General features: G+C 40.8%; 1 protein-coding gene across 1 annotated transcript; it reads left to right on the plus strand.

The window, feature by feature from the left end:
* Window positions 1-1,151: 1,151 nt before the first annotated feature.
* On the plus strand, window positions 1,152-3,810 carry LOC122031339. The gene is made up of 7 exons (XM_042590463.1): window positions 1,152-1,542; window positions 1,783-1,941; window positions 2,245-2,449; window positions 2,537-2,644; window positions 2,720-2,789; window positions 2,917-2,992; window positions 3,095-3,810. Exons 1-2 carry the CDS (start codon window positions 1,270-1,272, stop codon window positions 1,918-1,920), a joined length of 411 nt encoding a protein of 136 aa, XP_042446397.1. The 5' UTR covers window positions 1,152-1,269; the 3' UTR covers window positions 1,921-1,941; window positions 2,245-2,449; window positions 2,537-2,644; window positions 2,720-2,789; window positions 2,917-2,992; window positions 3,095-3,810.
* Window positions 3,811-15,381: the final 11,571 nt, after the last annotated feature.

Genomic DNA, 15,381 nt, shown 5'->3' on the forward strand with positions numbered 1-15,381 from the left:
GGGTGGGCTCCATAAGCGCCCCGGGGTCGATGGAATAAGACTCGGGCCTCGTTAGGGATGGGCTCCTAAGTGCCCCTAGGTCGATGGAGTAAGACTCGGGCCTAGTATGTTTGCCTTGTAGGGGTCAAGACTTGCTACCTTGGACCTACATAGGTTGCGCGCAATATGTAAGTGGTACATAGCCGGGATCCCCTTTAAGTTGATAATATGTTCAAATATATATGTAAGAAGAAATAGTTTTAAAGATCATGAGACATACACATGTTTTTCGGATACATGTTTTCAAAATCATATTGCATATACCTTATGATCATATTGTGATGATGCTATGATTTATGATATGCCATGCTACCTTATGATGATGCTATGATATGTCATGATTAGATATGATTATGTTATGTATCATGCTATGCTTTAAGAGATGATATGACATGACTAGTTATGATTTTGCTATGTTGCATGATATGCTTAAAGAGTATGATATGTTATGCCATGAGTAGTTGAGATCATGTTATGTTAAGATATTCTTTGAACATGTGATGATTTTTGGTTTTAGTGAGTAGGAAAGAAACTTACTGAGCCATGAGTGCTCATAGCTTACTTTCCTTGTACCACAGATAAAGGAAAAAGCTGGATGAGCTAAAGGAGCAACAGGAGAGGTAAGGAGATGTGTGTGGCGGTGGCTAGGCAACCAAATAAGAACCTGCTTTAAGAACTTTTAAGAATTACGCTTTGGTTTCGTAAATTGTAGTACTATATGGGTAACTTGATGTTATGTTTCTATTTATCTTGTCATCATGTTATGGAAATCATATTAGTGTAGTTCGGATTTGAAAACAAAACAAAAGTTTTATTAAACTAAGAAAATTATTTTAAGTCTTCCGCTATAATATGTATATAGAATATCGTAGCCCCGTCCTTTAGGGTTAGCAGGGAGGGCGGACGTTACAATAATGGTTTTCTAAATTTGTTATCTTTAAGCGCTTTTTAACGGCTACGACAACAGTTTTGAAAAAACCATTGTAATCGATTTTGTTCATTTTCCCCCTTGCTGTTTTGCTTTCCCTCGCTGTTTTCTTTTTGGCACCGTATTTTCCCCTTCATGTTTTCGCACCTAAGCCATTTTTCTTTCCCTCTCCTCATACAATCTCTCCACGCCTCCGCTGGATCTTATTCCATGACGGTGTGATCGACGAAGCGTACAAGAAGGCCAAGGTTCAGCAGAGTACCACGTGCAGGGCACTGGTATCGAGGTTGGAGCACACGGTGATGGGTGAGTATAGCGGCGGCAGGAGGTCGTACCGGACCCACGCCTGGATCGGCGACCGGTACTGCGAGATCTCAATCGAACTCGGGGAAAAGGTGAAGGGGAAAGAAATGTGGATGTCGGTGGAGATCGATGGCAAGCGGCTCTTGTTCGTGAGGCGTCTTCGGTGGAAGTTCCGGGGGAACAAGAGATTAGAGCTCGACGGAGGCTGGATTCATTTCTCCTGGGATCTCCACAACTCGTTCTTCCAATCTAAGGACTGTAAACCGATACCGTAAGTCGCTGGCGCCTGCGACTCCGCCCCGAAAGAGCTAGGGCAGGCCGTTTTTCTGCTTCAGTTCGAGGGCCCACAGAAGTCAAGTCCTCAGTGAGAGGATAATTTTACTAGAAGTTCAATCTTCAAAAATTGGGTGATCGAGAGAAACGATAGAAAAATGGGGCTCATTAATTGGAGTTGGAGTGGCAGTGGAGTTGTCGGCGAGCATAGAAGGCGAGGGAGGAAGAGTAGCACGTAGAAATCTAACTACTCCTCTTTGGCTTCGTCGACCTCGTCAGCTAGCACTTGGTCGGTGATGGAATGGGCGAGCCTAGAGGAAGTGGAGCTGTGGCGAGTGCAGGGCTTCTCCCTACTTGTCTACGCCTGGAAGAATTGATCCACTGGAGAACAATTTGGGGTAAGCATTTCACCTCTCTTCGTTTCTTTCGAGTAATTTGCAGTTCATACTTATTTTTCTAAATAGTTTGAACTGGTTCGATCATTTACTTTTGAGAATGTATGCCTGAATCTATTGCGATATATTTCACTATCTATGTATGCTGAGATCTAGACATCAAGTATTCGATAAAAAAAAAAAGATGTTTTTTTCTCAATAGTCTACTGAACTCATTTCCATGGATGCTTACAAATTTCTCTACTTTTATGACATCCTTCAAGTTTGTCTGCATTAAGTAGTAACATTATTTTGCTTTAATGGAAGGTTTCTCTTCAAAAAGATGAAAAAAAGAAAACAAGGTCAATAAGTTCAGATTTGTGGATCCACAAATCCTTCCAGTAATGCCATATGTATCCAAAGTTGACAAAAATGAAAAGACTGAATACTTGAATAGCTGGGCAAGTGTTTTAGCTGATAGGCTGAGTGGTGCAACAAAAAATCAACTAGTTTTGGCACCTCACAATGTTGGGTAAATAAATATTATAATTTTATTTTTAATAGATTTATTTCAACAATTCTGTTGAATTTATGCATTGACTATCTGTTTTGTGCATAGTTGTAATTGGATTTTGACTGTCATCGACCCTTATGTGGAGATGGTTTATTTGTTCGATTCATTTAATCATCGCAATCGTTATGAGGGTTGGAAATATGTAGTGGATATGTGAGTATATATTTGTATTTTAATTAAGCATTTAATTTAATTTATTATTCATATGTCAACTCTTGTTGTACAAAGGAGCTTGAAATTGTTCAATTCGAACAAGCAAAGGAAAAGGAAAAAGAAGCCTATGTGGGAAGTCACAAAGGTTTGTATATTATATATATACACATATCTTTACTTGTGATTAATTTAAAAATATTTAACTATGCATTATTCGTTGATATTTTTTTGTTAACATAAGGTCCTCGACAACTTGATGCAAAACAATGTAGGTTTTATGTGATGAAATTTATGAGAGAAATTATTGAAGGAAATGCTACTGGCGAGAAGGATTCACTTAGCTCAATGGTAATATTTGACATATTCTCCATTTTCTCAAATAATTTCTTTTATTTGACTTTGCTTCTTCATTACTGTTTTTTTACTAATATAATCTGGGTTTATTAACAGTTCATGAAAACAATTTACTCCAACGAAGAAATTGACGAAGTGTGATCCGAATGGGCAGATTGCGTACTAGACTATATTCATTACTAGGTATAAATTGCTAGACTTCAAAAGATGGTTGAACACTTTGTTTGTGACTCCATGACTTATTAATTTTGATTCCTTAGTGCCAATAATTTGTTTGTTCACAGCTAGCTATCTCCTTTGTTGAATACTTCATTCTTGCATTTCTACCATGAGCAGAATTAGCTGACATTTCTTTTATTTATTGCCTCTCTTTGTTCTCATCTTTTGCTTTGATATGTCAATACCTAATATACATCCATGTGTTATCTTGCTGATTAAACATTTTGTGAATTTAGTTATAGGTAAAGTCGTGGTGTCCTTATAATTTTGTTTGGCAACCATGTGTTATCTATGGTCAGGACTTCCACTTCCTTTTCCTAAAAAATGATTGTCAAACATGCATCGAACAGTGTTTCTTGGTATGTTTCCTTGTGGTCCAAAATTAATAATGGTTGGGTTGTGTGAGTAGCTTATTTAGTTGTTTCCGAATTATGCAAGGATTGACAATGTGGAAGTTATCTCTTTGTGAATTGTTAGATGATGACCTTTTGTATCTTATGAGTTGCTCTACAAATTTCTTGTTTGTTCTCTCCTTATGGTTTTCATCTATATGCCATGACTCAAATCTTGTTTTTCCTCCTATTTCACAGTCTCCAAGGAATATCTTTCATTTTCTAGTTGATTATACATCTTTAATGTTTTACCTAGCATTTTTCTACCATCCAAGGAATATTTGATATCTGTTGGGATGTCCTAAATTCTGTACCTGTGTTTGTTTCATTTGCTAGTTTAATTTCCTTGTCTAATCCTATAATTTATTATTATTTTTTTTTACAATTGCATTTAAATTTTTACTATGTTGAACTACATACTTTGTTGATGACAACTTGAGCATAATACTACTGTGGCAGAAGTACATTGGAAATTCATTGTTGATGAGAAGTTTTTATTTCCTACTTCCATCTTGTTGGACCTTGCAAGTATTATCACGAATGACAATTATGATGCTTCATCAAGCTCAACTATGTTAATCTATATACATGTTAGTGATTGCTTGAGAATGAAATGAAGAGCTTTTAAAGGCATTTCGTGTATGATCCATAGTATATTGATATAGAAAACATCTATATACTGCAGTTTGATTTCTTAATAGTTCGCTCTATATACTGCATGTTAGTTTGGTCAAACGAGTGAGAAGGAGGTATAATTCTCAAGGAAGAAAAGATCATTCCTTCTTTTGTGTTTAGTATAATGGAATTTTGTCCTGCGTGAATGGATGTTGTCGACTATTTCTTGATACACACTGATTTGTATCGTTTTGTTTGACTTGTGTAGCATGAAACAACACCTAATATCTGTTCTATCTTGTATTGCTTGTTTTCTAGGAATTTGTGTTGTCATGCAGACTATAATATGGAATTTGATAAGTTTTGTTAAATTTTTCTCTTGTAGGTCGGGTAATTCGTGAGGCTTGAGTTTTTTTGATGCAAGAAGTGAGCTTTGTTAGGATGTAACTTGCCTTGCTAATTTGTAAATTAAAATCTATATGGAGAACAACATATGGAAAACATGTGATTTAAGGTATATGGAGAGTAGTAATGGAAAACATGTGTATTTTGATGAGTAACAACTCATTTTGTATATTTTTGTATATGTGTGGCTACAAGATGAATTATATATGGATGTTTATTTTGGATTTAATGTAGTAAATATTTAATTTTGTATTGGTGGTTTGCTTATATTAAAATAAGATTGGTTGTTTGGTATTAATGAACATTAAAGACAACAGTTAAAAATATTGTAAGAACTATGTAAACCACAACTGAATTTTTTTTGTAAAAAGTGATAAAAGACAACGGTTTTATCCGTTGTAAAATATATTAAAATTATATACCACAACAGTTTATAACTGTTGTAAAAAAAAAACAAAATGAGTAAATATTATCTACCACAATAGTTTATATTTGTTGTAAAAAGAGTCTACCACAACTGATTATTTCTGTTGTTGAAATTATCTACCACAACGGTTTTAAAACGTTGTCGTATCCTTCGTAAACAAATTTTGAGTATATAAACAACAACAGATAAAAATCGTTGTCAAATCTCTACAAAGACAACAGATTCAAAACCGTTGTCGTAGGGCAATACATTCTGCAATGCCCTTAGTTACAATGGTTTTTTGACCCTACGATAACGAATATTATCTGTTGTCGTATGCAGTTTTTGTTGTAGTGTTTAGATATTTGAAAGGCACACCAAATGTAGGGATTTGGTACCTTAGAATACCTAATTTTGATCTAATAAGTTACTCTGACTCATACTGATATGGGTTAGGTTTCATGGATCCCTGGTGAGGAAGGGAAAGGAGCTAGCCGAGTTGAGAAGATAGACCAATATCGATCAGGATATACCTCAAAAGAGGTAGGTCAATATCGGCCGGGATATACCTTCAGGGAGGCAGGCCAATATCGACCAGTATATACCACCAGGGAAGTAGGACAATATTGAGCGGGATATACCTTCAGGGAGGAAGGCCACTGTCGGTCGGTATATACCTCCAGGGAAGCAGGACAATATCGAGCGGGATATACCTTCAGGGAGAAAGGCCACTATCGGCCGGTACATACTTTCAGGGAGGCAGGCCAATATCGACGGGTATATACCTCCAGGGAAGTAAGCCAATATCGAGCGGGATATACCTCCAGGGAGGCAGACCAATATCGGCCGGTACATACTTTCAGGGAGGTAGACCAATATCGACCGATACATACTTCTAGGGAGGCAGGCCAATATCGGCCGGTATATACCTCCAGGGAAGCAAGCCAATATCGAGCGGGATATACCTCCAGGGAGGCAGGCCAATATCGGTCGGTACATACATTCAGGGAGGAAGATCACTATCGGCCGAGATATACTTTCAAGTAAGTAGGGCAATGCTGACCGAGACATACCTTGAAAGAGGTAGGCCAATCTAGGCTAGATAATACCTTGAAAAGGATATACCAATATTGATCGAGATTACATACTTGATAAAATATAACTCAGTACCAGCTAGGATAATAGATTTAGAAGGGTACGGACAGGTATTGCCTGATAAGCATCATGAAAGGTAATAATAATTGACCAGACCTAGTTTAAGTTCAGTTTTGACCGATACAAGGAACAGTGTTATATTGAATTGTCTATAACTTAAGACAGGACGAACAAGTAAATACAAAATTAGTTTAATAAAGATATTGGTATGTGATTGAATAACAGGTTTTACCTATTTGGCGGGAAATGTGTTTTTTAGACTTTTCTGCAGGTACTAGACGACAAAAAAAGTACATCTGGGGTACCAAAAAGATTCCTTAAAAGTCATTTACCACAAGTACACAACTTACGCCATCTCATAACAAACTCTAACAAACCAAGGTGCACTTCATGACTATGGAAGTTATATGAAGTGGTATAAAAAGGGGAATCCTCTCCGTTGGCAAGGTAAGTTCACATCACTGCTCACATTCATAACCTTAGTTTTCAACTACTGTTCATCTTCTTCCTTTTTCCCCACACAAAGAGAGATCACTGACTTGAGTGTCGGAGGGCCTAGCCAGGGATTCCCACCCCAGTCTTAGGTCACTGATGATAGTGTTGGTTGGTCTCTTGTGTGTAGGCAACCTTGGAAGCTTCGTACTTCGGTTTTCTTCAGTCAGATTTCTCTATTGTCATTGGATCTTCGCACAAGGAGGGCATTCGGTGACTCTATTCTTCTCGATCTGCTTTGGGTTTCTCGGATCGGTGTTCTATAGGTATTATTCTTCACCGACAATAGGTTTTTCTCCCAGCTTTCCTTTTTGTCAAGCTTCTCAGACAGGATCAAATTTGGCGCCGTCTGTGGGAAACTTCACCTAAATCTGAGACTACAAGATGGAAGAGGCTGGAAAATGAAATCTACTCACCATTAGCCGGGAGGATCTTGATTTCCTCATTAATTCTCATGTACAAAAAGCTCTGTAATAATAACAGCAGCAACAACAAGCTCATACTGGAGCCACTCTACAAATGGCTCATAATCCAGCAATTTTAACTACTGAGCACCGTAAGGGAAAAGAGCCAGAAGAGGAAGAACATGCATATTTTCCTCCAGTTACAGTTTCTCCGACAAGGCGTCTGCGAGCCTTTCTTCGCACTCCCATGGAGCAAGGGGGTCGAAGGCCTGTATTTCAGGAATCTTCTAGCGAAGCACCAGATAGAGAAAAGCGTAAGATTAAAATGATAACTAGTGATAGCTCACCATAAAAAGTCATCTCTCCCATCTCTCAAGGTGTACTAGATGATCCGCTTCCTAAGCGGTATCAAAATCTTCAGATCGGCGAGTATACTGGGACTACAGATCCAGAGGATCATCTATTGAAATTTGAAAATATAGCATTATTACAACAATTCTCTGATGGGGTAAAATGTCGAATGTTTCTTACTACACTCGGAGGAGCCGCACAACGCTGGTTCAAGAGATTGCCAAAAAAATCTATCCAAAAATTTAAGGACTTTAAGAAAGTTTTTCTACACCAATTTTCCAGTAACCAGAGGTATCATAAGACTCCTTGGAGTTTATTCTCAATTAAGCAAGCATCCAAAGAGTCCATCCGAGCCTACATCAAAAGATTCAATCAGGTAGCTATCGATGTACCCAATGCTACTACTGAAATCTTAATAAGCGCTTTCTCTCAAGGTTTAAATGATAATGATTTCTTTAAAGATCTGGTGAAAAATCCTCCTGCCAATTTTGATTCTTTAATTGAACGTACCATTGAATTTATTAATGTGGAAGAAGCTCAAATTGCCCGCAGAAAAGAGGGCATTACTTCTTCTCCTACTCTGGTTAAGGAGAAAGCTCCTACTCCTGTTTCTCCACCTAGAGGACCCCGAGCAGTTCATCCACCTCATTGTCATCCAGAATATCGTCCGCAAGTAGTACAACATGTGGAGATGCAGCCAGAGGCACCCAGAAGATGGTGCACCTATCATAAAACTAGCAGTCATCATACTGAAGACTATTTTATTTTGAGAAATAAAAGAGCAAATAGGGATCGATACAAAGGCAAAACTATTATCGACAACAATACCCTAGGCAGCAAAGTGCGCTCAAATTGGAATATAGCCCGGTCGAGCCTCGGCAGGATGCATTGCCTACCCCGGCCAGTACAAGCCAGGTGTTGGAGAAGGCTCTTTTTGAAGCCATGACAGTCCGACAAGAAGAAAACAGGAGTAATGCCGCCCGGGGCAATATCAATATGATCGTGGGTGGGCCCATTGATGGGGATTCTAATAGGGCCAGAAAAGCACATGCGCGAAGGCTTGAGATTCATGCTATGAGATGCAGCATTGAACGAGCAGCTGGCCCTGAGATAAGTTTTGGACCTAGAGATCTTGAGGGGGTGGAAATACCACACGATGATGCATTGATAATCAAGGCCATGATACCCAATTATACTATTTCTTGCACCTTTATAGACACTGGTAGTTCTGTCAATATTATCTTTAAGAAGGCTTTTGATCAATTACAGATCGACTCGAGCGAACTTCAACAGATGGTAACTCCTCTATATGGATTCATGGGAAATGAAGTACAACCGCTCAGTCAAATAAAGTTGGCCATATCTCTGGGGGAGGAGCCCTTGATGAGAACAAGAAGATCTTATTTTATGGTGGTGGACGCCCCATCCTCTTATAATGTGATACTGGGTCGACCGACCCTAAACGAGTTTAGGGCGGTTATTTCTACTTTCTGTCAAAAAATTAAATTTCCTGTTGATGACCAGGTCGGGGAAGTGCGAGGTGATCAGAAGACAGCTCGAAAATGTTATGTAGAGATCGTTCGGACTGAAGCTAATGCCGCCCGAAAAATTCAAAGAATGGAAGTCAATGCCATTCAGGAGAAGCCGCCTGTTCTGGTTTATGAAGAAAAGGAAGAAGTCCAAATTCAGACCGGTCGTCCTGAAGCTACTACATATATTGCGGCTGATCTTGATCCCACTTTGAAAGCCGAACTGGTGCAATGCCTGAAGAAGAATAATGATGTGTTTGTCTGGACTCCCAAAGAGGTCTTGGGCGTTTCTCCTGCAGTCATGGAGCATTCTTTGCATGTCTTCCCGGATGCCCGGTCGGTCATGCAAAGGAAAAGAAATTTTAGCGCAGAGCAGAACCAAATCATCAAGGAAGAAATAGATAAACTCATGGAGGCTGGTTACATCAGGGAGGTACAATTTCCTAGCTGGCTAGCTAATGTGGTTTTAGTCTCTAAGCCAGGAAATAAATGGCGGGTATGCATTGATTTCCAGGATCTCAACAAAGCTTATCCAAAAGATTATTATCCGTTATCCCGGATCGATCAACTGGTAGACTCCACTGATGGATGTGAATACATCTCTATGCTAGACGCTTATCAGGGCTATCATCAGGTCCCCCTAGCTAAGGAGGATCAAGAAAAGGTCAGTTTTATAATATCTGAAGGTACTTATTGTTACAATGTTATGCCCTTCGGACTAAAAAATGTAGGAGCAACTTATCAGAGGCTTATGAATAAGGTCTTCCAGAAGAAGATTGGAAGAAATATGAAAGTATATGTCGATGATATCTTAATTATAAGTCTCTTCAAGCTGTTGATCTATGCAAGGATGTAGAGGAGACCTGCAAGACATTGAGGCAATATGGGCTCAAGCTGAACCTGAGCAAATGTTTATTCGGAGCAAAAGAGGGAAAGTTCCTGGGATATATGATGTTCGAGCGAGGAATAGAGGCCAACCCGAGCAAAGTCAAGGCACTTCAGAACATGTAGCCGCCGCGTAACATGAGGGAAGCTCAAAGACTTACCGGCCGGATTACAGCCTTGTCTATGTTCATTTCCAGGTCGCTCGATCACAGCTTCCACTTCTTTAAAATACTCCCGAAGGCAAACAAATTTCAGTGGAATGAGGAATGTGATAAGGCCTTCCAAGAATTAAAAGATTACTTGTCTACCCTTCCTGTATTAGCTAAGCCTATAGTAGGAGAAACTCTCTGGGTGTATCTGTCAGCTAATGAGAACGTTGTGGGCTCTGTATTAGTTAGGCAAGAAGGGAAAGAACAACCTATATATTTTTCTAGCCATTTATTAAAAGGAGCCGAGTGTAGATATACTACACTCGAAAAATTGGTTTATGCACTAGTATTGACTGCCCCTAGGTTGCGCCCTTATTTTTTAGCACATGCAATTGTTGTATTGACCAACAGTACTCTTGGACGGGTGCTACTCAACCCAGAGGCATCAGGTCGGCTGATCAAATGGACGATTGAACTTAGTGAGTATGATATACAGTATCAACCTCGCTCGGCCATCAAAGCACAAGCTCTAGCAGATTTCATTATAGAAGTTCAAGGTCTCGAGGAAGAAAATATTTGGAAAGTTTATGTAGATGGCTCCTCAACCAAACAAGGTAGCGGAATTGGTGTTCTTATTATATCTCCAAGGGAAGACAGACTCCAACTTTCTATCAGATTGAATTATAGAGCCACTAACAATGAAGCAGAATATGAAGCATTGATAGCTGGATTGCAAGCCGCTCAACATATAGGAGCAGCTCAGGTCCTCATATATTCTGATTCTCAATTAGCATCCCAACAACTATCAGGTAACTTTGAAATTAATAACGATAGGATCAAGTTATATGCCGAGGCATTTAATAAGTTGAAGTCTCAATTTCAAGAAGTGAATATACAAAAAGTTCCTCGGTCTGAAAATCAGGTAGCAGATGAATTAGCTAAGTTGGCCTCTGCTATAACACCATGGAATTTGGATCGGCCAGTAGAACAGACTCTGTTAATATCTTGTATTGAAAGACAAGCTGATGTAGAAATATAGGGCGACTGGAGGGCACAAATCGTATTGTACTTATAGCAAGGTATTCTTCCCAGAGATGCAGAACATGCAAGGATATTTAAGAAGAGAGCTGCTCAGTATACTATGATAGGGGAGCAGTTATATAAGAGAGCTTTCTCCAGACCTTTACTAAAGTGTGTTGGCACAGAAGATATACAATTTATTTTATAGGAGGTTCATCAAGGCTCGTGTGGTAGTCATGTAGGAGGTGTTGGAGGATTGGTGGCCGGCTTGAAGGGGGGTTGGATAGACGGCACCCCCAAATCGTTAGCTTCCTACACTATTGTTTAGCTTGCGCAGCGGAAATACAAATACTAAAGCAATGAATACGAAAGCTAAAGAAAGAAAAGAACTAGCAAACCAATACACGTTCGTTTAACGTGGTTCGGAGATGATGCTCCTACTCCACGGCTGTCCGTAAGGTGGACGATCCCGATCCTTCGGTGGATTAGCCCCCGGAAACTCCGGCTATCTCAAGTCGCTCCTTGTGGGTGGAGAAACCTCACCACAACACACCAAGACCTCTTGGATTCCACAAACACTTGAGCACTTGTAGACTACTAATTAGACCTTAACCAAGTCTAATTTCGTCGCCTTGGCCGGCCATACCAAGCTCCTTCTTTCGTCGCCTTGGCCGGCCATACCAAGCTCCTTCTTATAGAGCTTGGGGAAATCAACCTTGCTGATTTGCCCGTTACCAGTCGACTGGTCCATGCACCAGTCGACTGGTGCCAGCCCAACGGCACTCCAATGGCTATCTATCAGTCGACTGGTCCCATGACCATTCGACTGATCCCAGCCATTTCGGGCACAGAATGCTTCTGTGCTCACCACCAGTCGACTGGTACAACCCTAAACTTAGGGTTTCCCATCCCGAGTACATTTCACTCGCACTCGGACCCTCACGACTCACTTGACTCTTCTTTGCAGCTTTGACCTCTTGCCTTCAAGCCTACTTCCTTTGGCTCTCGTCCCTCGGATGCATCCAAGCACGCGGCTTGTCTCCAATGCCATCCTTCGCGTATGCCTCGAAGTCGCTTCCCTCGGCCCTTGTCCTTGTTGCCTTGTCCACGATCCCTCAGATGCATTCAAGCCCGCGGCTTGTCCTCAATGCCATCCTTCATCGGACCCGAAGCCGTCAACCTGAGTCACATGTGTCACCTGCAGTCCTGCACAACTCAAGTACACATATCAAATAACGAGGGTAAACCTAACTTAAACCCTTTGCCCAAACACCAAAACACATGGTCCCGCGGACCATTGGGATTGCTCCAACAATCTCCCCCTTTTTGGTGTTTGGCAATACGTTTAAGTTAGGGAAAACAAATAGCAAATAAACATGCTAATACACTGGACTTACGATGCCAAGGCTACACACTTGGACTTACTCCGCCGAATGGACTTACGTTGCCAAGGCTATACACTTGGTAACCGCCGAATGGACTTACGTTGCCAAGGCTACACACTTGGCAACCGCCGAATGGACTTACGTTGTATTGGAACCTATCCCAAGGCTCCCCCTACACCTAAGCTCCCCAATGAGCTAGGATTTTACCACGGGCTTTTTAAGAACCTATCCCAAGGCTCCCCCTATGCAAAAGCAATTAAGGTTTTCCCAATTTAAACCTTAATTCTCCCCCTTTGCCTAACATCCAAAAAGTTCTCCAACAATATCCCAATTGTTGAAAACTTATCATCTAACTGACCCTAAACTCATGTATTAATCCCCCTTGGATCCCATACATCTAACCGAGTTGACATGGTCACATACCAATGCTGAAAACAGTTTCAGACTGGTATCAGTCGACTGCCCCAAGTGCCAGTCGACTGCCCCCCTTCGACAGACCCTTACAGAAACATTCTGTGGTCGAAAAACACTGTTACCAGTCGACTGGTATCTGCACCGGTCGACTGGTACCCTTTTTCTAAAAAAATTAGCCTTTTCAGGCCAACTTCAGAAATGCACCAGTAATTCCCTAGACCTCCAAAAATTCTCAAATTTTGTGGAGAGGTCTATTGTACCCTTGTCTACTTGGGAAAAATCTATTAAAAAAATATATCTATTACCAATCCCAAGATTGACACAAGATCCAAAACTAACTAAATGGTTCAATTGAACCTTGACCTAAAGTCCTAGTTTTGGCTTCCTTTTGATGTATTTGCTCATACCAACCCACAATGCATCCCTAGCATTGGTTTATATGGCATCTATACATCCAAAACCAATTATCGTGCAATATGACCCCAATTGTCATATTTCTTGCATGAAACACAAACCATGTGTGCCAAATCCCTAGGTTTGAGACTCAAGTCCATCTCCAAACCTTTTGGCACACTCCATGGCTCCTCTAGACTCCCAAGTAGTACCCACCTGAGATCCATTGGCCATGGGTCCCAAATTGACTCTTGGAGCTCCCCCTAGAGCTCTTTACCTTAGTCACCTCCCTAGGTGACTCATCTATTGTGACCAAACCACAATGATGTCCCTTAGAAGATCTCCTTATCTTCTTGACCTTGGACACATCATCCTTGCCATAATCATATGCAACCCTAGCATAAGACTTTCCCTTAGCCTTGGAGGACTCTCCCTTGCCATGATCATTTGCCACCCTAGCATATGATCTCTTATTAGCCTTTAAGGGACTAGATCGGTATCCCAAGCCCAATCTATCATTGTTGGGTTTTTGACTCCCCAACACCATACTTAATCCCTTAGATCCAATAGTGAATCTCTTAAGGAATTTCTCTAAACCATCAAGCTTTGCTTTCAAAGCTTGATTCTCCCTTTCTAGGTTCCTAACCCTAGAGTCAACATGTCCACCTTGGACATTCCTAGACCTACCATTTCTAGGCATATGTCTCCCCTTCTTGGGATTAATGCCTTGGGTCTCCTTAGGTCTACCATTTCTAGGTTTTTCATGAATTGGCCTCCTAGGGTTTTGATCTACATTAACCCTATTCCTATCATGATACTTAAATCCAAAATTTTGCATTGCTACATAATGATAATCATTATTTTTCCTAGCATGCATGGGAACATAAGAATTTGCATTGCATTTCAAATTAGGGTATACCTCCTTTACCCTTGAAGCTCCCCCTTGACTTTTGCTTCTCTTCTTCTCCCATTTCTTTAAATGTGCAAGCTTCTTAAGCTCCTTCTTCTTTGGGCATTTGGTGCGGAAGTGACCCTTCTTTCCACACGTGAAGCATATGATGCGCAATCTCCTCCTTTGGGCTTCTTCACTCCTACAACCCATGTTAGTATTCAAAATAACTTTATTGGGTTTAGGAGTTACCTTCTTCTTACCCAATGGACACCTACTCTTGTAGTGTCCCTTCTCATTGCAACCGAAGCATACTATGTGATCTTTTGACATTGCTTCGGTGGGGGTGCTCACTAGGTTGACCTCCAAGATCTCTTCTTCCTCCGTCTTGGATTCTTCTTCAACCCTTGAGGATGTTAACGATGCTTCTTCATCCTCCTTCTCCTCCTCGGAAGTTGAGCATGAGTTACCTTCCGGTTGCTCCTCCTCCTCTTCTTGAGCCATTAAAACCATCTCCTTGGGCTCCACATCCGATTGGTTCTTCTTCTCCTCTTGGACCACTCCATCACTTTCTTCGGATTTTTCTTCTTATTCTTGTGTAGGCAAAAATTCCTCCCATGGAAATTTCTTCACTTTGCTCCACAATTCATGGGCGTTCTCATATTTACCTACACCACTTATCACATTAGGAGGCAATAAATCAATTAAAATTGCTATTACCTTTGAGTTTCCCTCCGATCGTGAGGTTTGCTCCTCCGTCCAATGTCGTGTTCGGAGCTTCTTTCCTTTCTTGTCCTTTGGGACTTTGAACGGTTCATTTACCACCATCATGGTGTCCCAATCCGTGTTGAAGAAGATCTTCATCTTCTTCATCCAATAGGTGATGTCCCCAAGGCTTCCTCCTTCAAACTTTGGAGGGACAATCAACCCGGCCATCTTCTTGTAGTTGCTCTTCTCGGCGGTTAATCCGGTGAAGTACGACCTTGCTCTGATACCACTTGTTGGAGGATCGGTGGTCGGCTTGAAGGGGGGTTGGATAGACGGCACCCCCAAATCGTTAGCTTCCTACACTATTGTTTAGCTTGCGCAGCGGAAATACAAATACTAAAGCAATGAATACGAAAGCTAAAGAAAGAAAAGAACTAGCAAACCAATACACGTTCGTTTAACGTGGTTCGGATATGATGCTCCTACTCCACGGCTGTCCGTAAGGTGGACGATCCCGATCCTTCGGTGGATTAGCTCCTGGAAACTCCGGCTATCTCAAGTCGCTCCTTGTG

Source organism: Zingiber officinale, chromosome 11A (genome assembly GCF_018446385.1).
Source record: "Zingiber officinale cultivar Zhangliang chromosome 11A, Zo_v1.1, whole genome shotgun sequence".
NCBI classification, from domain to species: domain Eukaryota; kingdom Viridiplantae; phylum Streptophyta; class Magnoliopsida; order Zingiberales; family Zingiberaceae; genus Zingiber; species Zingiber officinale.